The sequence below is a fragment of the Lissotriton helveticus genome, chromosome 4_1 (assembly GCF_964261635.1).
Source record: "Lissotriton helveticus chromosome 4_1, aLisHel1.1, whole genome shotgun sequence".
NCBI classification, from domain to species: Eukaryota; Metazoa; Chordata; class Amphibia; order Caudata; family Salamandridae; genus Lissotriton; species Lissotriton helveticus.
Window position 1 is genome coordinate 1,585,869,876 of NC_136063.1, and position 22,488 is coordinate 1,585,892,363.

The 22,488-nt window shown below is 48.2% G+C and overlaps 1 protein-coding gene across 1 annotated transcript in view; it reads right to left on the bottom strand.

The window, feature by feature from the left end:
* The window catches only part of LOC144827606 (mediator of RNA polymerase II transcription subunit 1-like), a 648,236-nt gene that overhangs the window by 26,020 nt on the left and 599,728 nt on the right, over positions 1 to 22,488 (bottom strand). Inside the window, exon 15 of the mRNA XM_078685852.1 lies at positions 12,057 to 12,152. Coding sequence (XP_078541978.1) covers positions 12,057 to 12,152 — 96 coding nt within the window. The remainder of the gene's footprint in view (positions 1 to 12,056; positions 12,153 to 22,488) is intronic.

A 22,488-nucleotide genomic window follows, 5' to 3' on the forward strand; every position in this document is an offset into this window, starting at 1 on the left:
AGAGTGAGAGCCCTTTTGGACCGAGGAGCAGAACTTCGGTTTTTGTCCCATTTAATTTTAGGGCTGAGTTGTTCATCCAGAGGTGGACCTGTGAAAGGCAGTTAAATAGATCTGCTGATTGTTGTCTGGGGTGGGATAGAGACACCACTAGTTGTGTGTCGTCGGCGTAGCTGACGACGCTCACTCCGAAAGGGGTGATAACCTCCTCCAATGTGGACATGTAGATATTGAATAGAGTAGGGCTCAGAGAGGAGCCCTGGGGCACGCCACATTGGAGGGGAATTTCGGAGGAGCGGGCGTTTTTTTCCCAGATCTGATAGGTCCGTTGATCTAAGAAGGATGAGATCCAGGAAAGGGCGGAGCCTTCCACACCTACTCTCTTGAGTCTTTTAATGAGAAGTTGGTGGTTGACGGTGTCGAATGCCGCGCTGAGGTCGAGGAGGATCACTGCCACTGATCCTCCGTCGTCAAGCAGTGTTCTGGCTTCCTCAACCGCGGCCAGGAGGGCGATGTCAGTGCCCTGTCCTGGACGAAAGCCCGTCTGTGAGCTCTTTAATTTGTTGTTGCTCTCCAAAAACTGGGAGAGCTTCCTGTTGACCAACTTTTCGGCGATCTTGCTTACTCCAGGGAGTAGGGAAATAGGCCTGTAATTGGCCAAATTTCCGGGGTCGAGGGAGGGTTTCTTGAGTAAGGCTTTTACGACGGCCTTCTTCCAGCTCGGGGGTACAACTCCCTGTTGGAGTGAGGCATTGATCAGATGTGTCAGGGGAGAAGTGATCGTGGGAGCTACTTCCTTGAGAAACCGGACAGGTGCGGGGTCCCTAGGAGATCCACTCTTTATGGAATTCAACGTATATCCTACCTCCTCCGTTGTGACTTGCCCCCAAGAGGAGAGACAAGTAGGTGTTGAGGGGTATGGGGGATCGTTTTCATCACACGAATTCGTAAGGGGGATTGAGTCAAGGATTGTTTGGATTTTGTCGTGGAAGAAGTTAGCCAATTGTTGGCATTTTTCCTGATCGACTTTGGGATCTGTGGGTTGTCTTAATCTCTGTTCTGGGGTTTTCAAAAGCTCTTTAAGGATGTCATAAGACTCCTTACTAGAGCATCCCGCTTTCTCTATTCTTTCTTTAAAAAACTCGCTTTTGGTTTTCCGTATAGCGGTTTTGTAGGTTAGAAGGGAGGTCGAGTAGCTATCTTTGTCGCTCTTCGATTTATTTCTCCTCCAAGAGCGTTCTGTTCTCTTGCACTCTTGGCGCAGAGCTTTAAGTTCTGGGGTGTACCATGGAGCCGCTGGTATTCGTTTGGGATGTTTATAGGTCACTGTTTTAGGAAGAAGTGTGTCTAGGGAGCCGGTAATCCACTCCTCCAGCTGCCCATCAGCTGTAATAGGGTCGGTAGAGAGCTTGGGGGTGGATTCTGCAAGGACGGCGGCCCATTCCCCCGGTGTGAGTTTATGCCACCGTCTATCGGTAACCTGGATTTTAGTGGTTGGGAGGTTCATGGTGGGAATTTCCCAGGCAATAGGGACCAGAAAATGGTCCGTCCATGGAAGGGGCATGGGTGGTTTAGTGGTGATAGTCGCTACGTTTGTAAAGAGGGTATCCAGTAGGTGTCCCTTCTCATGGGTGGGCTCGTTGTTAACCAATCGGATGTCGAGTGACATCAGGTCTAGCCGAAGGTCGGAGGCTGTCCAGTCCGAGGGGTCCGTGAAGTGGAGGTTTAGGTCACCTAACATGAGAAAGTTGGAGGTTGCAGATGCTAGTTGTGACACTGATTCAACGACGGCGTTGGTGAAATTGCCGGGGGGACCTGGGGGGCGGTAGATTAAGAGCCCTGACATAGAATGAGCTGGGGAGGTTTGGAGGGAGAACTGACAACTCTCGCAGTCCTCAATGTAGGCATTAGACGTTCTGCAGGTATATTTGTCCCTGAAGATTATGGCTACCCCCCCTCCCCTCCCTTTTGGTCTATGTAAGGCTTGGCAGAGGTACCCAGTGGGGAGGGCCGATACGATGTCTGAATCGGAGCTATCTGATAGCCATGTCTCAGTTAAAAAAAGTAGATCAAGATCCAGATCTTGTATTAGCAGGTTGGTTTCAAGGGCATGTTTGGGAAGGGAGCGGCAATTAAGGAGTCCAAGTTTTATTTCGGATTTAGTTGAGCTCCGGGGGGTCGGATTGCAGTGCGCACAGTTAGAGAAGGGTATGCCCTCAGTGTGCGTGTGGTAGCATGCCAGGTCTTTCTGAGGTTGGAGTGCGCGGAGCGCCTCTCCAGAGTACACCACCCGGTCATGAGTGCATTTTGGCAGAGTCCCTAGGCCTAGGTCCGTCAGGGCCCGGACGGGCCCAGACGGGCTTGCCTTTGGCGCGCCTTCGGCGCGCTGACGGCGCGCCCGCTGCGCCCGTCCGCTGCGCTCCCTGAACTGACACATTATTTATGCGCACTCAAGGTGGGGTGGTTGAGGTGGGCGTGGCCACCCGGAGGGGGCGTGTCCTGGTCTCCTCGTGGCCGGCGATGGCGGCGAGCGAGTGGGTCCTGTGCCAGACAGCGTTCAGATCCGCTGTTTCCAGTGACACAGGTAAGTGCAGGGGGAGGGGGGCAAAGTGCGTTAAAAAACACAAATACACACAATTTTAAGATCAAATAGCAAATTTTAGAAGCAAGCGTCGCTCCCGGCTTTCCGCCTCAGGAGATTAGGGCAAAGTGCAGCTCTAGTGATCAGAGCGCGCTTTTAAAGGTATTTTTTTTTTTTTTTTAGGTCGGAGTGGGCGTGGCCACCCGGAGGGGGCGTGTCCTGGTCTCCTCGTGGCCGGCGATGGCGGCGAGCGAGTGGGTCCTGTGCCAGACAGCGTTCAGATCCGCTGTTTCCAGTGACACAGGTAAGTGCAGGGGGAGGGGGGCAGAGTGCGTTAAAAAACACAAATACACACAATTTTAAGATCAAATAGCAAATTTTAGAAGCAAGCGTCGCTCCCGGCTTTCCGCCTCAGGAGATTAGGGCAAAGTGCAGCTCTAGTGATCAGAGCGCGCTTTTAAAGGTTTTTTTTTTTTTTTTTTTTTTTTAGGTCGGAGTGGGCGTGGCCACCCGGAGGGGGCGTGTCCTGGTCTCCTCGTGGCCGGCGATGGCGGCGAGCGAGTGGGTCCTGTGCCAGACAGCGTTCAGATCCGCTGTTTCCAGTGACACAGGTAAGTGCAGGGGAGGTCCCCTCGGATTCTCCTTCTCTAGGTCTGTTGGGTTTGATTTGTTGGGAGGGTTGCTGGTTGGGAGAGGGGGGGGTGGCGGTGTGGGGGGGGGATCCGGGTGGGAGGTTGTTGGGGTGAGGTCGGGGAGGGGGGGGAAGGTGGTGGCAACTGGTGGATGTTTGGTATTGTGCGGCTGGCTGAATGCGTATGTAGGGGCCTGGGGGTGAGAGGGGGGGGTTTGGATGTCTGAGGGGAGGGAGAGGGGGAAGCAGGATGCTCTGGCGATTGTGAAGCGGTGGGGTCTGGACCTTCCTCATGCCTCTTAGCATTGGCACGTGGAACGTGAAGGGTCTTAACTCTCCGCAGAAACGCCAAAAGATCTGGAAATACCTATTGGATCATCATTTAGATGTGGTGGGACTTCAGGAGACCCACCTGGCGCGTAAGGATGAACTTCGGCTCCGCCACAGACAGTTTCCTCTTATCTATAGATCCTCTGCCCATACGAAGCACAGGGGGGTGGCTCTTCTTTTTAGGGCATCCCTCCAATTTCAGCCTCTGGGGGTCTGTTGTGATAAGGAGGGTAGATGGCTGATGGTTAAGGGACTATTGTACGGCTGTTTGTGTACGTTTGTGGTGCTGTATGCTCCCAACGCCCAGCAGAATGTCTTTCTTCAGAACCTGTTGGATAAGATCGGAGAATTTGTGGAGGGACATTTGTTTTTAATGGGTGATTTCAATCTGGTGTGGGACAAGGCCTTGGACAGCTCTCGAGCCCAAAGGGCGGACTCCGGAACCTTCTCTGTTGATTCCAAAAATCGGATGGGCGAATTGGGGTTGATAGATGGCTGGCGCACTGTGCATACCCAGTCCCGAGATTACACATTCTTCTCCCACGTCCACCAGTCATACTCCCGTATAGATCACATTTTTTTGAGCCAAGCACTTAGGGGAGATGTCCGTGATTCTAGGGTTTTTCTGCTCTCGGTCTCCGATCATAGTCTCCTGGTCCTTATGGTGCAGTGGTCAATGAAAGGGGACGGCTTCCGGAAATGGTATTTCCCGGCGGCACTTATTAGGGATGATACCTCATGTAAGGCGCTTAGGGTGGCTATTAGGGAGTTCCTGGCCCTCAACCCCCCGGCGGCACTTTAGTGTACAATACTTGGGACGCCTGCAAATCCTCGCTGAGGGGCACCTGCATAGGACTTAATGCCAACCTCAATAAACTACGGAGGAAGGAACGGGAGGACCTAGAGACGGAACTTGCCACCTTAGAAAGGGCACATAAATTGAATCCGTCACGTGCAACCCTTAGACCTCTGACAGCTGTGAGAGGGAAATTGAGGGCCCATTACGCCAATCGGGCCGAGTTCACCCTCCTGCGCTTGCGCCGAGCGTCTTACACACAGGGGAACAAGGTGGGTAGACATTTGGCCCGTCAACTTCGGGAAAAAAGAGAAAGAGTACATTGGAGGGATCCAGGGTCCGGGAGGCTCTCTGCAGCATAGAGACTGCGACAAGGCGGATATTTTTGGCCGGTTTTATGCCGCACTGTATGCAGGTGATTCCCTGGATAGTGTGGAGCAGGACATGTTTCTGGCAGACCTCCCCATACCGCAGGTCTCTGATGGGTGGAACGAGCAGCTTGCGGCTCCCTTTTCGAGAGCGGAGGTGCTAGACGCCATTAAAGCTCTGAAACCTAACAAAGCTCCCGGCCCGATGGCTACACGGCCCTTTTTTATCAATCATTCACGACGGAGCTGGTGGACTACCTGGTCTCGCTTTTTAATGAAATGGCGATCTCCGGTACGACCACTGGATCCATGGCCGAGGCCATGATAACCGTGATTCCCAAGCAAGGGAAGGATCCCTCCAAGTGCGCATCATATCGCCCGATAGCACTCCTTAATGTGGATGCTAAGCTGTATTCCTCTATCATCGCCCGCAGGCTTCAGGACCTGATGCCGGCTCTGGTTCATCCGGACCAATCCGGGTTCATAAAGGGTCGGCAAACGCATGACAATTTGCGACGGGTACTGCATTTGATAGAGAAGGCTGAAAGGTTCCGCATTCCGGCAGTGCTGGTGGGATTGGATGCGGAAAAAGCGTTCGATCGGGTCGATTGGGGGTTCCTGTTTCGCACCCTCTCCGCTTTTGGTTTTTCATGCCAGTTAATCTCCATGATTAGGGCTAATTATAGTTGCCCTAGATCGAGGGTGATGATTAACGGACATCGGTCTGCCCCCTTCCCTCACTCTCGAGGGACGAGGCAGGGATGCCCCCTTTCCCCTCTCCTCTTCGCTTTGAGTATCGAACCTCTGGCGATTGCGATACGGGAAAAGGAGCAGATCGTAGGCCTTCCCTTTACGGGTGAACAGCACAAGATCTCCTTATTCGCGGACGACGTGCTGCTGTCCTTGGGGGACCCACTCCATTCACTGCCGCATGTTCAAGAGGTCCTATGTCACTTTGAGTCGGTGGCTGGATTTAAGGTTAACTTCGACAAGTCATACATACTGAACTTGACTCTTTCCCATGCGGGGTGGAACGGGTGCGTGTGCTCACGGCATTACCGTGGGCGGCTGCCTCCCTCCTATACCTGGGAGTGCGACTGACTTCCTCTATAGGGTCTCTATTTGCGGCTAACTTTCCCCCCATGCTAGCGTCGATGCGGGCGGATCTGGATCGGTAGAAACCGAAGTTTCTGTCGTGGCTTGGAAGAATCCATGCCCTTAAGATGGTGCTCTTGCCCAAGTTCCTCTATCTATTCCAGGCTCTTCCCATCCCTGTAGAGGTGGACTTTTTCCGGAAATTGAAAACCTTGATGCTGAAATTTGTGTGGCAGGGCGGACGAGCACGGATTCCATTTTCGACACTGCGCCGTCCTAGGAAAGAGGGAGGAGTGGGATTCCCGGACATGCTTTTATATTACAAAGCTGCGCAGCTCCGTGTGATCGTGGAATGGTCCGAGCGCTGCTCAGAGAAACACTGGCTGCACATGGATAAGAGTGTGGCGGGGAGATCGATATGGGATTTGATCTGGAAGCCCAAGGGGGATAGGCCTAGGAATGCCTACATCAGCACGCCGACCAGCACGGTCCTAAAAGTGTGGGATACGGTCTCCAACGATGACCACTGGACCACGTTTCCATCCCCCTTTACCCCCATTCACTTCAACCCGGCGTTTCCACCTGCGATGCAGGAGGAACCCTTCCGACTCTGGAGAGAGGGTGGCTGTAGGGCGCTCATGCATCTGTTCCATGGATTGTCCACACTCACGTTCCATAACTGCATGCGGGACTATGGGATCCCGATTACTGAGCGCTTCCGCCATGCCCAGCTTCTTCACTGGGCGACTTCGACGAGGGTGAGGGAGGCCGCCACTAGGGCGCCCTCCCCGTTCGAATCCTTCCTTTTACGCACTTCCACTATGAAGGGGACGATCTCCTTCCTATATGGGTTGCTCCTGGCCACTGCGACCGCCCCGCGACCCCGCTACATGGAACACTGGGAGGTCCTTCTTGACCGGGATATTTCGGAGGTCGAGTGGAAACATCTCTGGAGCGATATCGTGTCGCCACAATCATTCGGTGGCCCTGAGGGAAGCTCACTTAAAGACTATGCACGATTGGTATCTTTACCCATCCAAGCTCCATAGAATCTTCCCGGCATCCTCGGACAGATGTTGGAGAGGTTGTGGCCTCTTGGGGGACTTCCGCCACATCTGGTGGGACTGCCCGAACATTCGCCCTTTTTGGACGGAAATTTTGGCCCATATTAAAGACATCCTGGGGTATCCGATCTCGGACTCCATGGCCCATGTTCTGCTAGGTCTTCGTGATCCGCAGTTAGAACATCAAACTAAAGCGGATAAACGAATCCTGTGGTTATGCCTGGGAGCAGCTAAACTCACGTTGGCAGCAGCGTGGAAGAAACCGCAGGCCCCGGCCTTGTCACTGTGGCACTCGAGACTGTGGGGACTGCTGAGCATGGAAAGAATGGCGGACATCTTCCTGGGCAATTTTAAGAATTTTATGTTCCGATGGGGCCCCTTGGTTCGCTTCTTGTCCCGAGGCTTACCGTCTGCGGTATGCCCGCCCACGCTACGTGCCCTTCACCTCTTCCAGGTCTAATCGACCTATAGAAATATTGCGATCGGTTGTGTCTGTATGAGTGTAGTTGCCACCACCGGGAGGGTGGGAAGGGAGGGAGGGAGGGGGGCCCAGTTCACCAAGAAGTTTTGTTGTTGGTTGCGACATCGCTCTCGTAATGGGGTTGTTAGCACTATTTCCTCTACTGGGTACATGGCCAAGCAGGCGCCTCCGCCTGGAACTTTATGTCGAACGCTGGACTCGTCACTGGACTTTGCTATACTGCCATGTGCCCAACCTTGCACTCCCCCATTTGGGTTCTTTGAGAGTATATATGGCGTCCCCTGTGAGGGACTTATGGCGGACATGTCGCTTGGGTTCTCTTTCCTACTTTGTCTCCACTCTTTTTTTCTCTTCTTCCTAAAAATTTCTAAATAGAAATTTTACAAAAAAAAAAAAACATCGCCTGTATGACTTAAACACATTCTTTCAACTGTTTACAGGAGATGCACCAGAGCTGGATCCAGGATCCACCACCGAGTAAGAAAAAGTAACGATAACACTACTTACTTGCTAAGCGAATTTCCTCCCATAGGATAACATTGTTGATTCTATGTGAGAAAGTTTCTAAGTGTCAACTTTTAAAATACAATAATATTCCTTATAAATCACTACTGTAACCAAAACGCTTTTACTCAACTATTTACAGGAGATGTCCCAGCACTGAATTTAGGATCCAGTCCTGTGGTTAGAAAAGTAATCCATAAAGTAACTAATTGCATTTAACTAGTAATTCTCATTCAGCTCAATGTTGCATTGTGTTTGAAATTGTGTTGCCCATTGCAACAACTAACTACTGTACTTAAAACTCTACTGCCTATTTGCAAAGTATTTAAACTAAAGTAATTAATTCTGAGAAAGTATATTTTGTAAGGTAATGTATAATGTAATTATAATGTAATTTAAAAAATAAAATATCTAAAAATAAATAGTTTAAAAAATGTAGTAAATCAGTATAAAAATAAATGAATATAAGAATGAATACATTTAAAAATTGTCATTTACAAAACCTTTGAAATTAACTGAAAAAAACAAAGGTTTCAGATATGTTATTGTTAGGAATTAGCATTTAAAAAACCTTAGAAATTCACTGAAGAAACCGTAGGTTTTAGGGGTGTTATAGTTAGTTGGATATTTCACTCATACAAAACCATTGAAATTCCCCCGTTATAGTTAGTTGTACACGCGCCCGCAATCCACTGCTGATGATGTCACATAATTCATGACATGGTCAGTGACATCACTGATGACATCTCAAATGACATCACTGACGCAACGAGGTGTAAAAAGGGGCGTGGCCTCCCTGGCGCATACTGGAGATACCTGTTGGGCTATTTGGCCCTCAGGGACCCTCAGTATTGAAAGAGAATTAATTCCCCAACTTAAAACGCGCCACAGGGCGCGTTTGCACAGTGGTGAAGGAAGGAGGCGTGGCCTAAGGTGATGTCTGCAAACACACCCTGTTGCGCGTTTTAAGTTAGAGAATTAATTCCTCCTCAATCCTATGGGTCCCTGGGGGCCAACTAGCCCACCAGGTCCCTCCAGTATGCGCCAGGAGGCTGCGTTGCGTAGAGGTGTTCAGAGGCCACGCCCCTTTTTACAACACTCTGCAACGCAGCTCCGTGGCGCTTACTAGAGGTACCTGGTGGGCTAGTTGGCCCCCAGGGACCCTCAGCATTGACAAGGAATTAATTCCCCAACTTAAACCGCATCACAGGCCGTGTTTGCACACATGTGAACTCAGGCCCCGCCCCTCCCTTCACCACTGTGCAATCACGCCTGTGGCGCGTTTTAGGTTGGGGAATTAAGTTTCTTGGGAACCTGGGGGTCCCTGGGGTCCAACTAGCCCACCAGGTACCTCCAGTAAGCGCCACAAGGCAGCGTTGCAGAGAGGTGTAAAAAGGGGTGAGGCCTGGAGCACCTCTCTACAACACAGCCCTGTGGCGCTTACTGGAGGTACCTGGTGGGCTAGTTGGCCCCCAGGGATCCCCAGTATTGAAGGGGAATTAATTCCCCAATTTAAAACGCGCCACAGGGCGCATTTGCAGAGTGTGTTTGTGAGGGGGCAGGGCCTAGGGACAATCGCGTTTTTTATGGGAAGGGGGCCGCGTGGCCCCTCTCCAGTGGCCAATTCCAGGCCCCGGGGACCCCATCTCCTGGGGAAGTGCCAAATAATGTAATAGTTTTATGGACTCCTCAGGCCACTTCAAGGCCCCGGGGACCCCATCCCCCTGGGCCGGCCATTGTTTTAAATAAAATAAAAAATTGTTAATGGGGGGGCTGTGTGGCTCCCCCTCCCAGGCCACTGGTAGCCCCGGGGACCCCATCCCCCGGGGCTGGACCTCACCGTTGGGAACCGTGGGGGGTCCCCACGGTCCCTCCTGCGGGAGCAGGCATTGCTTTTCCATATGGGGAGCAGCTAACATGCTGCTCCCCATATGGAAAAGCAATCTGCTTTGCTTCATTGAAGCAAGAGCAGGTGTCCCTGCTCTCACTTCAATGAAGCAAAGCAGTTTGCAATGGCAGGGTGGGAGCAGCAAGGCTCCCGCCCTGTCATTGCAAACAGCAGTGTCCCAGGGGTGGGCACCCCGGGACACTGCAGGAGCCAGCCCTGGGGGTGTTAAAGATTAGACTGAAAATGTCAACGTTATCGGCACCATCTTGCTCTCCTTGGGCCCATTCGTGCGCGTAAGCGGCAGCCATTTTGTGCACCATGGCCTCCCTGCCCCTCGCCGATAGCCAGCGTCTCTCTCTCTCTCTCTCTCGACCTCGCTGACAACCCCCCCTCCGCTCTCACATATCTTGGGTCATAAACCCCTCTTCAGCGCGGCTCTGCCTCGGAACCCCATCCTGTTCCCAGCGCGACACTTCCCTTCATTCCTTTCATGGTCCCAGGCCCTTTGATGCAAACCCCCTTTTCCTGTGTGCCCGTTTGTCTTCCTCGTTCCCAGGCCACCACCTAAGCTCTGCGGATACTGTTTATTGCCCCCCCGTACAGTAGGAAGCTTCCCTCATTAAAGGACCCTCGAGTTGATCAAAGCCCCCACCCTATGAGATCCGATCAAACCCCCCACATTCCGTGAATCGGCGGAATGTCCAGCTGCGCGATAATCATCACCTGTTGTGACCGGGGTGGGGACTTCTGCTGTATATGTGTGTGGGAACGGGCTGGGAGCGGGGGTTCCGAGAATGTCTTTCCGTATATCAAAGCCTTGCCAAGAATGTGTTGTATGTAATAAAGCAATAAACCTGTGTATAAGAGGCCAGGCCTCAGAGATGCGGTTAGAGCACCTCGTGACGATACTTGCTGTCCGAACTGATGTGTTCTCCTCCGGAGAGAATAAAAACCCTTGTTTCCTGCCTTCCAGTCTCCAGCGCCTGCCTCTTCATTGGTTAATAACTTGTGGGTTTAAGAGGCGACACCGCCGGGCAATACTTAAGGTTCTGTTAATTCGGCTGGTAGCCTGACCTTTAACAGGGGGTGGTGTTCCCCAAGGCCTAGACAAGTCTCCAGGAGGGGGGGCCGAGCGTCCCCCTCCCACATTTTTCAAAAGTCCCAGGGGTTGGCAGTCCCCGGGACTGGGGGGGCCTGAGAGCCCCCCCACCCATTTTAAACAAGCCCGGGGGAGGTGGCGGTCCCCGGGGCTGCAGGTGGGGGCCGTGAGCCCCCGCCTATATTAGGTTAGAGCCTCGGGGGTGGCGGTCCCCAGGGCAGTGTGGGGGGGATTGGCCCCCCCACTTTTTTTTTAAATGCCCCCGGGATTTGGCCTTTAAAGCGCGGGAACCCGCGTTTAGTTTTTTTTTTCCGGCAGCGGGATGCACGGATCCTAGGCGCATCCATCGATTTTTTTTGATAAAAATGTTTTTTGGGGGGGGGGGGCTTGGGGGTCATTGTGGGACCCCCTGAGAAGGCCTAGGGGTCAGGGTGTTTCTACCCTGCCCCCTTTTCGCGGCTTTTTTTGCAGTTTCTTGTGCCTTGGTTCTACTGAGGCACAAGATGGCTGCCAACACTTCCTGATTTGGAGTGTTGACCGCCAATTAAAATACAGCTCGTGCAAGGCAGGGTGCGTGTAAGCTGCGCTTAGGGTACGCAGATAGGTACGCGGATCCACCGCACCCATAGATATATAAATGACTTTAACTGTCATTTTCTCAGGAACTACTGAACGGATTTACACCAAATAAGCAAAAAGCATGAGTCTGAACTAAGGACTACCTCTTTGCAAAATTTGGTGTAATTCCGTTCAGCAGTTCGGGCTGTAGCTGCGGCTAAAGGTCCTATGGGAAATTGCATGGGGAAAATGCGTTTTGGGACCCCCCTTTCTCTCGGCCCCCGCTTGATGAATCAATGTGAAAATTTCAGGATAGGAGCGGACTGGAGCTGGCCAAAAGTTTGGAAAATTTCACGCAGATTAGTCAATCAGCGCCAAAGTTATTCCAAATAGAATGTTGCGGATTTCCTATGGATAATAGGTCCTAACTATAACTACCTACTGGCAACTGCCAGTAGGTAATATATAAAAAAAAATATATATATATATATATATAAAATATATATATTTTAACATCTACTTTATATTGTGATGGTGGTGTAAAACATAAGTCTTGAGGAGAGCAAAACATTCTGAACAGATTTCAAGCAGCTTGTCTGTGTCACTCTTCAAACAACCTATGTAGTTCAAATAAAGCAGACAAGTATAAGTAATTCTTACATACCACATGCCAAACTGGATCCCAATGGATTTTGGAATGAGATACAGAAACAGGTATTTGCCTGTGGGAAAACCTCAAAGTGCAAGGAATTTGATACAGCTGTAGGATAAAATGGAGAACATTTACTTACGTTTTTCATTTTATTTAATATCAAAATATCAACCAAATTAAAGTTCAAATGCTCTGCTCAACCAGGACAGTGCAATCGATGGAAAAATGACATACATTAAATGTATTATCTCAATGCGGTCTTTTTGTGTATAGGATAAACAATGAAAAGACACATCACTGTACACTTTGCTGAACGTGCATTCTGACCACTTATATCATTTACATCCCAATTGCAGAATGTAAAGGACTGTATCCAGTAGGACACATTCCACACAAGGCACCCAGACAGGTGTACAACAATAGATATATTGCTTCGGGAAATCATGATCCCATTTGTGTGCTGCATCTGCGGTAATGTCACTCAGTTCTCAGTGTCAGGTGGCACAACCCCCTGTGGTAACCCTACCTGTTGAATCGGATTTCTTTTTTTTTCTCTTCTGGACAGTTGGCAGTCAGTGTATTGTAACTGCCGAGGGAAACTGCGGAAGATGATTATGGAGGTGTACATTGGGGGCAATGAGTTCAAGAGGTTATAGAGATTTCAAGGGTGAAAGGTTATCAGCCTCCTTCATTTTTTTTATGGACCTGTCCTCTGCTTTTGAAACAGTAAGACCAGCCGAAATAGTTGGATGCTTTACCAGTTTTAGCCACAAGGTGTCAGGATAGGACAAAGATGGAAAAATAGAACCCTGCCTAGAATAATACATTTTCTGTTTCTCCTTAATTCTATATTGAAAGATAGAATTAAGGACAAACAAAAAATGTATTATTCTCGGCAGTTTTCTGTTATTCCGTCTTTTATTGTCGGAAACATAGCAGAAATGCCAAAGGCCAGACCGATTTAAAAGACGCCCTGCGATAGAAGAAAAAAAAACTAGACTCTTACTTTTACCCTGTAAAAGTAAGAGTCTGTTTTTTAGGTCGAGCCTGGGCAGAGCATGCGCTGCTTTGAGAGGCATGCTGTATTGGAGTATGTACTTGAAGCCCGCCCACTCTCTGCCCATATTTTTCATTGGCTTGTGTCATTGTACTTCGTAAATGCTGGCTTCTTATTCATTAATAGGCTTGTTAGTCCCTCCTTAGTACCGCCTTTTCTTCATTTGTAACCTCCCATGAGGACTGTCCCTTTTACTTCGATTGTTACACGGTACGTCTTATTTAGTCTGTAAGCACTATTTTAACTATTTTCTTTAATTAATTTCTCCTACTGCAGGCACTACATGCTTTCCTTCTACATTCTGCGCATTCAGCGTGCCATGGGTACTTTCACGAGACGCTTTTACAAAAAAAAGCATTAGTCAACTTTAAAAACAAAAGCTTTTTTTTGGTAAAAGTGTCCCATACCGTGCTTTCAGTTTAATAGCAGCCGCGGACCCTTCTTTAGACATGGCTGGTCTAAAGAAAGGGGCATGGTCTCTATTAACGTGAAAGCGCAGCATGGGGCGCTTGTAAACAACAAGCATTTGCAATGCAATATGTCTCGCATTTTAGAAACTTTGACCTATTGGTATTGTAAATGACAATGCCTTTTATTTTTGCAGGTTTTTTTTAAATACATAAATAAAAGGCATTGTCATTTACAATGCCAATAGCTCAAAATCCCGCAATTGCGAGATCTATTGCTTTGCAAATGCTTGTTTTTCTGTTGTAGTTTGTTGAGGAGGAAAACAGGAGGACAGAGGAAAGTACCGTGGCCGAAGAGGTATGCAAGTCAAGCTGCTGAACCGGGCTCGAGAGAGGAGATCACCTTGTTTGTTGAATCTGTGGGAGCGGAGGAGCAATCCATTTCCAGAAGCTTAACAGTAGGTTGGTATTTCCCTTTTAAACTACTTTTGAAATTCTAGTGCCCTGCCCTATCTTGTATTGGGTATGACTGCTTCTGAAAATGTTACTTGGCCCAAAAATGCACAGAAGTCGTATCTAGAAACTAGGCCCAAAGCTGTCTGGTAACAGACAGACGTTTTTAACACCATCGATGCTGGTGACGGAACCACTCGGTCACCAGCCACGGACGCGCTGTGCTGGTGACGGAGTGGTTCCGTCACGGCCCGGCCGCCGCGCCTGCGCGGCGCGTTCTATTGAGCGGGTGGGGCCGTGACGGAACCACTCCATCACAAGCACAGTGAGCCCGAGGCTCGTGACGGAGTGGTTCCGTTACGAGCATGGCGGCGCCGCACGGCCCCACCTCCCCCCTACGCTGCGGCGGAATTACCGCCGCAGCCAAGGGGTTAAAGTGTGCAAATGCAGTGAGCCAGCCTGAAGGAAGGAAAGAAAGATAGATCCAAATAAGGAAAAAAACTAAGGAAAGTTAATAGGAAGCAGGATAGTACATAGGTACAAAAAAGAATAGAAGGAAGGAAATACGGATGGATGGAAAGGGTGAAAGTAAGGGAGAAAGAAGGACATTAAGGACATAAAAAATGTAATTATGAAAGAAGGGTAGCAAGAAGGAAGGAATAAAAAAGAAAAGATAAATAAGGAAAGCAGAAAAGTATAATTAAATCATGGAAAAAAGGATGAAAGGGTAATGGATGGGAAGAAGAGAAAGGAAGATGAATGAATGGAAGGATTCAAAATAAAGATGGAAAGAAGAAGAGGTGAAGGAAGAACATGAGGAAAGTAAGAAGAAAGGAAGAGAAGAGAATGAGAGAACAACAAGAATAATGGGAAGGAGCAAATATGGAAAATAAGGAAGAAAATTAAACAGCAACATAAAGAAGGACAGAAAGCTCAGAAGCACAAATGAAAAGAATGATCAGAATGAAAAAAGGAAAGAAGGAATGAATGGAGAATGGAAAAGAAGGAAAGAAAATTGGATAAAAGAAAAGGCAGAAGGAGCAAAAGGGAGAAGAATGAAAAAAAATCAAAACTGGTTAATGTACTATTTTTTTGGCCCATGAACCTTTTAACCGCATGCGTGCGGGCGGAATTCCGCCCGTACGCTGAGATTTTTCAAAGCGCATGTTACGTGACGAGCTGGGCTCGTCATCAGCGTGCGAGGAGGCTACCTGATGACGAGCCCAGCTCGTCATCAGCGTGGAAGGGGTTAAAATATATTTAATGTGGCCCTCGTACTGAAAAGTGTGGAGACCCTTGTACTAGAACACAGAGTTACATGTATGGATAGCGCAAGTTCAAAACGTGGCGTATTTACTTCATTCATTAAAGGTTGCTCCTTACAAGTTTACTTGTGCAGTTTCATCTCAGCAACTAGCTGGCCACTTTGATCTCTTCCATTTGCAGTCCTAGTTAATATTCATACATATCTTTTGGCAGATGCCATCTACATTTTCAAAGCACAATGTAAACTTTATGCAACAGTTATATGGCCAGTATAAATAAAGGAGGTAAAAAGAAGTGAGAAGCTATAAAACAACTCAGAAATCCACTGTCTGCATCAAAGCAATTCTCCAAAACCGAATGACGCAAAGACAACCTTTTCAGTTTTGTATCTAGTTACAGGGTAGATCTTCCCTTTACATGTCCAACTGAGTATATCATGCGGTCCAGTTTGACATACCACCCAGGCACTCAAAGTAATCCAAAAGGAACTAGAGGTATTCTAAAAGTAATTATTTTATAGTGCAAACTGCTTTATAAATCAATACCAACCTGCAACTAATGCAACATTCAGTTATAACTGCATTCTTTTGGATAAACCTGCATTCCAAGTATATTTTACCTACCTGTACCAAGTCCTGCTTGGTTCTAGAAATAAAACATAAGGAAAATGCTACTTACCAGTATGCATCTGTTCTTGGCATGTAGAGCTGCAGATCACTACACTTTTGCATTAGATCGCCACCTGGTGTTGGGCTCGGATGATTGCATGTTGTGGTCGTCTTGGAAGAAGTCTTTTGTAGTCACGAGATAGGTGACTCCTCCCTTGGACGATAGTGCGCATGGGCTTCGACTCCATCCTTAGATTGTTTTTCGCCATGATGGGAAATGATGGAGTTAGTAGAAGTAAAGAAAAAGGATGTCCATGCTTGTGCATCTAAGTAAGATAAAACTGGAACAGATACAAGTCCCGGGGAGGCGGGAGGGCGTGTAGTTATCTGCAGCTATACATGCCAAGAACAGATGCATACTGGTAAGTAGCATTTTCCGTTTGAGGCATATGAGCTGCAGATACTACACTTTTGCATCGATTGTGCAGCAGTGTCTCCCCTAGCGGTGGTCACCTGTATCTGTTGCAGTAGTTTGAAAGATAGTTTTAAGGACAGCTTGGCCTACTGCAGCTTGCACATCAACACAGTAGTGTTTAGTGAAGGTGTGTGTTGTAGACCATGTTGCTGCCTTGCATATGTCTTCTAGGGGGATGTTCCCTAAGAAAGCCATAGAGGCTCCTAACTTGCGTGTGGAATGCGCTCTAGGAGGAACTGTTAATGTACGTTTTGCTTTTTGATAGCATATTTGTATACATTTTACAATCCACCTTGCAATTTCACCCTTGGAGATGGGGTTGCCTTTATGTGGTTGAGAGAAAGATACAAACAGTTGTTTTGTCTTTCGAAAAGATTTAGTCCTGTCTATATAGTAGAGAAGAGCTCTTTTAACATCTAGTGTGTGAAGAGCTCTTTCTGCTACAGAGTCAGGGTTTTGGAAAAACACAGGTACTCTACAGATTGGTTTAAATGAAAAGGACTAATGACTTTTGGAAGGAATTTAGGATTAGTTCTTAGAACCACCTTGTTACGATGTAGTTGTAAAAATGGTTCTTGTATTGTGAAAGCTTGTGAAAGCTTGTATCTCACTTACTCTTCTAAGAGAGGTAATAGCAACCAGGAAAGCTGTTTTCCATGTGAGGAATTGCAGTTCACATTTGTGTAAAGGTTCAAAAGGGGGACCCATGAGTCTAGTAAGAACAACGTTTAGGTTCCATACTGGAGAATGTGGTAACCTGGGTGGAATGATACTTTTTAATCCTTCCATAAATGCTTTAACAACTACGTTGCTAGGCCTTTTCCCCTCCTGTGCTAAGCCTTTTTTTTTGCGATTTGGGGTAGTGCGCGCTTAGGCCCCTGTAACTTTTTGACCACATAAGGTATCCACGCCAAATTTGCGTCCTTTTCTTCCAACATCATGTGGAATCTAAAGGTGCCCCAGGGTTTGTGGATTCCCATGGAGGGGTCCCAGAAATTAAGCAAAATACATTGACATTTTAGTTTTTTTCAGAAAAATGGGAAAAACAGGCTGCAAATGAAATCAAAAAAGAGTTTGTGGCGCTGAAATCTCCATTTTCTTAGCTTTTAGGGAATGACAGTCTTTTGTCAGAGAACCAAAATTTTTCACACAGTTTTGCCATTTTTCTGGGACATAGCCTATTTTTGCTATTTTTAGAGCTTTCAACCTCCTTCCAGTTAATGGTAGAAATGAGTTTGAAAGCAATAATGGATCCTGGAAAGCTATACATTTACGAAAAGTAGACACAATTCTGAATTCAGAAAGGGGTCATTTGTCTAAATCCATGAAGGTTTCTTTATAGAAACTAACAGTTAAATATTGGAATAATTGAAAATTTGTTGATTAACCCAGCCTTTTGTCTCAACGTTTTCACCTATAACTTCTTGTCATTTTGACAGCTCTTGGAAAGCAATATACCGTTACATCCGTTTGACCTTCCTGGTTGTGGGGATATATAGGACTTGTAGTTTCACCAAGAACCCGACTAACCCAGAGCCAAAAACTGAGCAGCAACTTGCAATGGTATTTTATTATTTACTGGGTATAGAGCACTTATTCTTGGAAAATGTATACATGGAAAAATCGGTATGAAAAAGACACCTATGTATTTCTGAATTGGGTACAAATTATAGAGTTTAGAAACAGTATATATTTGCACATTTTCAAAATTGGGAATACTCATACTAGCATGAGAATTATTGGTCATTTTTCAAAAAGATTTTTTTTTTACACAATGTCTTTCATTGGGAAGGGAGAAATGCATGAAAACTCAATAGGTAATAACAGTTGATTTACAAATCTGAATTACCCTAAGTCTCCCGATAAAAACGGTACCTCACTTGTGTGGGTCGGCCTTGTGCCTGCGACAGGAAACGGCGCAAAATGCAACGTGGTCACACCTCAATTTTGCAGTTAAAAATTGACCCTTTTATGGCAAAGTGCCTAGCTGTAGTTTTTGCACCCTAGCTCTGCCGGCACCTAGGGAAACCTAGCAAACCGATACATTTTTGAAAACTACACACCCAGGGAAATTCAGGATGGGGTGACTCGACTGCCTCCCACCAGGTTCTGTTACCCAGAATCCCTTGCAAAGCTAAAGAATTGACAAAAAAAACGCATTTTCCTCACATTTCTGTGGTGGAAAGTACTGGAATCTGCGTGGATCAACAAATTTCCACCCACCCAGCGTTCCCCCAGGTCTCCCAAAAAAAATGGTACCTCACTTGCCTGGGTCTGCTTAGTGCCTGTGACAGGAAACAGCGCAAAACGCAACGTGGTCGCACCTCAATTTTGCAGTGAAATCGTGCCCTTTTTTGGCAAAGTGCCTACCTTTTGTTTTTGAACCCTAGCTCTGCTGGCACCTAGGGAAACCTAGCAAACCTATAAATTTCTGAAAACTAGACACCCAGGGGAATTCAGGATGGGGTGACTCGACTGCCTACCACCAGGTTCTGTTACCCAGAATCCCTTGCAAAGCTAAAAAATTGACAAAAAAACGCATTTTCCTCACATTTCTGTGGTGGAAAGTTCTGGAATCTGCGTGGATCAACAAATTTCCACCGACCCAGCGTTCCCCTGGGTCTCCCGAAAAAAATGGTACCTCACTTGCCTGGGTCTGCCTAGTGCCTGCTACAGGAAACAGCGCAAAACGCAACATGGTCGCACCTCAATTTCGCAGTGAAATCGTGCCCTTTTTTGGCAAAGAGCCTACCTTTTGTTTTTGAACCCTAGCTCTGCCGGCACCTAGGGAAACCTAGCAAACCTATGCATTTTTGAAAACTAGACACCCAGGGGAATTCAGGATGGGGTGACCCGACTGCCGCCCACCAGGTTCTGTTACCCAGAATCCCTTGCAAAGCTAAAAAACTGTGAAAAAAATGCATTTTCCTCACATTTCTGTGGTGGAAAGTTCTGGAATCTGCGTGGATCAACACATTTTCACCTACCCAGCGTTCCCCCAGGGCTCCCCCAAAAAATGGTACCTAACTTACGTGGGTGGCTCAAGGACCCGCAACAGGCAAGGGCCCCAAACCTAATGAGGCAACATCAAAATAACCTATCACTAACCAACCTGGTTTTGCAAGGGGGTTCCCATGAGTTTTTGGTCCAGGGCTCAGCGGCCATCTAGGGAAACCTACCAGACCCACAAATTTCTACAATGTAGACACCCGGGGGCTTCCAAGGAGCTATGGCTTGGGTGGATACCCCAACGTTCTCTTACCCAGAATCCCTTGCAAACCTCATTTGTTGCTGAAAAAAATCATTTTTTCACACATTTTTTTTTTTTAAATATATTTTTATTAATTATAACACAAGAGTAGAAATGTACATTTCGGGTATCATTGGTATAACATATTACAGTGGCGAACGGGCAGATGAAATAAAGAAATACAATCCAATTGTAGGCCTCTGGAAAGCATCAATACCAGCCGAAGCTGGGTCAAAACAATACAAGACAAATAATCATAAGCAAACATTATCAGAATCTGCCCACCAAGGATACAGGATAAAAAATTAAGACACTTGACACCCGAATATGCATAACAACAGGCTCAGGAGAATATGCCACATCTCTTGTGGAGAGGGGAAAAGGGAAAAGATAGGTCATAGAACAAAAGAAAGGAAAAAAAAAAAAAAAACCACAACCCCCCACCCTGCACCCCTGCGGATGGCTACGACCTAACCCCACTAGCAGTGTGCCTGTCGCCCCCTAAACTACACCCCAAGGAAGGGAAAAGACGGAGGAGGAATATCTTCCGACCCAATGCGGGCTCCCGGACTCCCCTCCCCCCCGCCGCGAACAGATGTTCCCCACCATGGTACTAAGAGAGGTAAAGCAGACTTATAAGCAAACTGATGGACAAATCACCAGGAGAGAAAATACCATCCCGCCCAGCCCCAGACATAACAGAGGCAGCAAATCCCATTGTCGAACACAGTCAATACACCAAAGCTAAAAAAGAAGAATCCCATATGGCCCTCACTCCCACCGATACCGCCCAGCAGTGTGAAAGGAAGTCTCTGTACAGAATTAAAACAGTCAAGTTCAACCCTGGCCTCTACGATCCATCACACAAACCCTCTCCAATAGGACCAGCACAATAGCAAAGGAGTCAGAACGTTGTAGAAAGGGGAGAAGATCAATATAGCATGAAAGGGTCAGAAGAGTCAATTCTCGAAGTCTATCAGGGATACGAAAGTCAATCCAATGAATATCGATGGAGGTCCCCAGAAACGAAGAAAGAAAAAAGTCCTGTGAGGGCGATGACTTTGCCGAGTTTGCTTGCTGGTTAGGGGCTCCAGTCGCGGGCCGCTGTAGTTGCGCAGATATAATAGGCGTCAGATTAGAACGATGCTCGGGGTTCTCCTCCCGGATAAAATCAAACTTTGCGGGGGTCACCATATGGTGCGGGTCTGACTCTGGGCTAGGGTCCGGTCTCGAACAAACAGTCTCGATGCGTACAGTTAGGTTGTGGAGAGCAGCCTCCATTTGCCAGTGAAGAGCCCCGATGGCGGCCATGACGGTCCCCAGCGTCGGTCTACACGCCGTCCGATCCATCTCCGCTTAATCGATGACAAAGCAGGTCATCAACCCCGGAGGTCGGCTACTCCGGGGAAACCAACTGGAGTGGGGTGGGCGAAGTCGACTGGCGACTGTCAGGCTGTGCGCTCGTTACACCGCTGCCGAGAGCGGGGGGGCCCCCCCGCGGACCCCGAGGGCTGCAGCAGGGTCCCAGGAACCGGACCACCACTCACCACGGCATCCACGTCTCGTCGCTGTCTAGCGAATATACGCAGGGACTCGAGACAACCACCAGGATCGAGAATTTGTGTCACTCCAATGAGACCGGACCCTGCCAGGTACCCGTGGCCGATGTTGTTCAACTGAAACCCGGCTGGGTCAGTACTCGAGGCCCCGGCTTACAGTCTGGAGAAGGCCCGAAAATGACAGACGGTGTAACTTCGTCAAAAAAGGTGATAAAGACTCCGGGATTGCGTTCCTGGACTCAGTGATGATTCGGACACACGGGAGTCTGGCGGGAGGTCAGGATTAAGTTCAGGATATATCCACCAGCGACGGAGGTCGACGGAGCCGGGAGCTTATGCGGCCATCTTGGTTGCTAGCGTAGCTCCTCCTCCTTTTCACACATTTTTGTGTGGGAATGCATGGCACCACTGGGCTCACACAAATTTCCTCCCACCCAGTGTCCCCCCAGGTCTCCCGATAAAAATGGTACCTCACTTGCGTGGGTGGCTCAAGGACCCGCGACAGGCAAGGGCCCCAAACCTAAGGAGGCGACATCAAAATAACCTATCACTAAACAACCGGGTTTTGCAAGGGGGTTCCCATGAGTTTTTGGCCCGGGGCTCGGCGGCTATCTAGGGAAACCTACCTAACCCACACATTTCTGGAAACTAGACACCCGGGGGAGTCCAGCGAGGTATGGCATGCGTGGGTCCCCCAAGGTTTACCTACCCAGAATGCCCTACAAACCTTAAAATTAGGTTAAAAAAACACGTTTTCATACATTTTTGCGTGGGATCTCCGTGCCGGCACAAATGTCCTACAGCCCAGTGTTCCCCTTGTTCTCCCGAGTAAAATGATACCTCACTTGTGTGGGTGCCCCAAAGCAGAACAGGCTAAAAATGAATTTAAAAAAATTGTATTGTTTGGGATTGACAAATTAAGCACCTCACCTTAGTCACAGGCCTTTGGCCCACCCACACAAATGAGGTATCATTTTACTCGGGAGAACAAGGGAAACACTGGGCGGTAGGACATTTGTGCCGGCATGGAGATCCCACGCAAAAATGTATGAAAAAGTGTTTTTTTAACCAAATTTTAGGGTTTGCAGGGATTTCTGGGTAGGAAAACCTTGGGGGACCCACGCATGCCATACCTCGCTGGACTCCCCGGCTGTCTAGTTTTCAGAACTGTTTGGGTTTGGTAGTTTCACAAGTTTGCCACTGAGCCCCGGGCCAAAAACTCAGGTGCCCCCCCCCAAAAAGAAGGTAGTTTTGCTATAGGTTATTTTAAATTCTCTACCGTACGATTTGGGCCTTTTCCTGCTGCAGCCACTATCCCTACCCACGCAAGTGAGGTACCATTTTTTCCGGGAGACCTGGGGGAACGCGG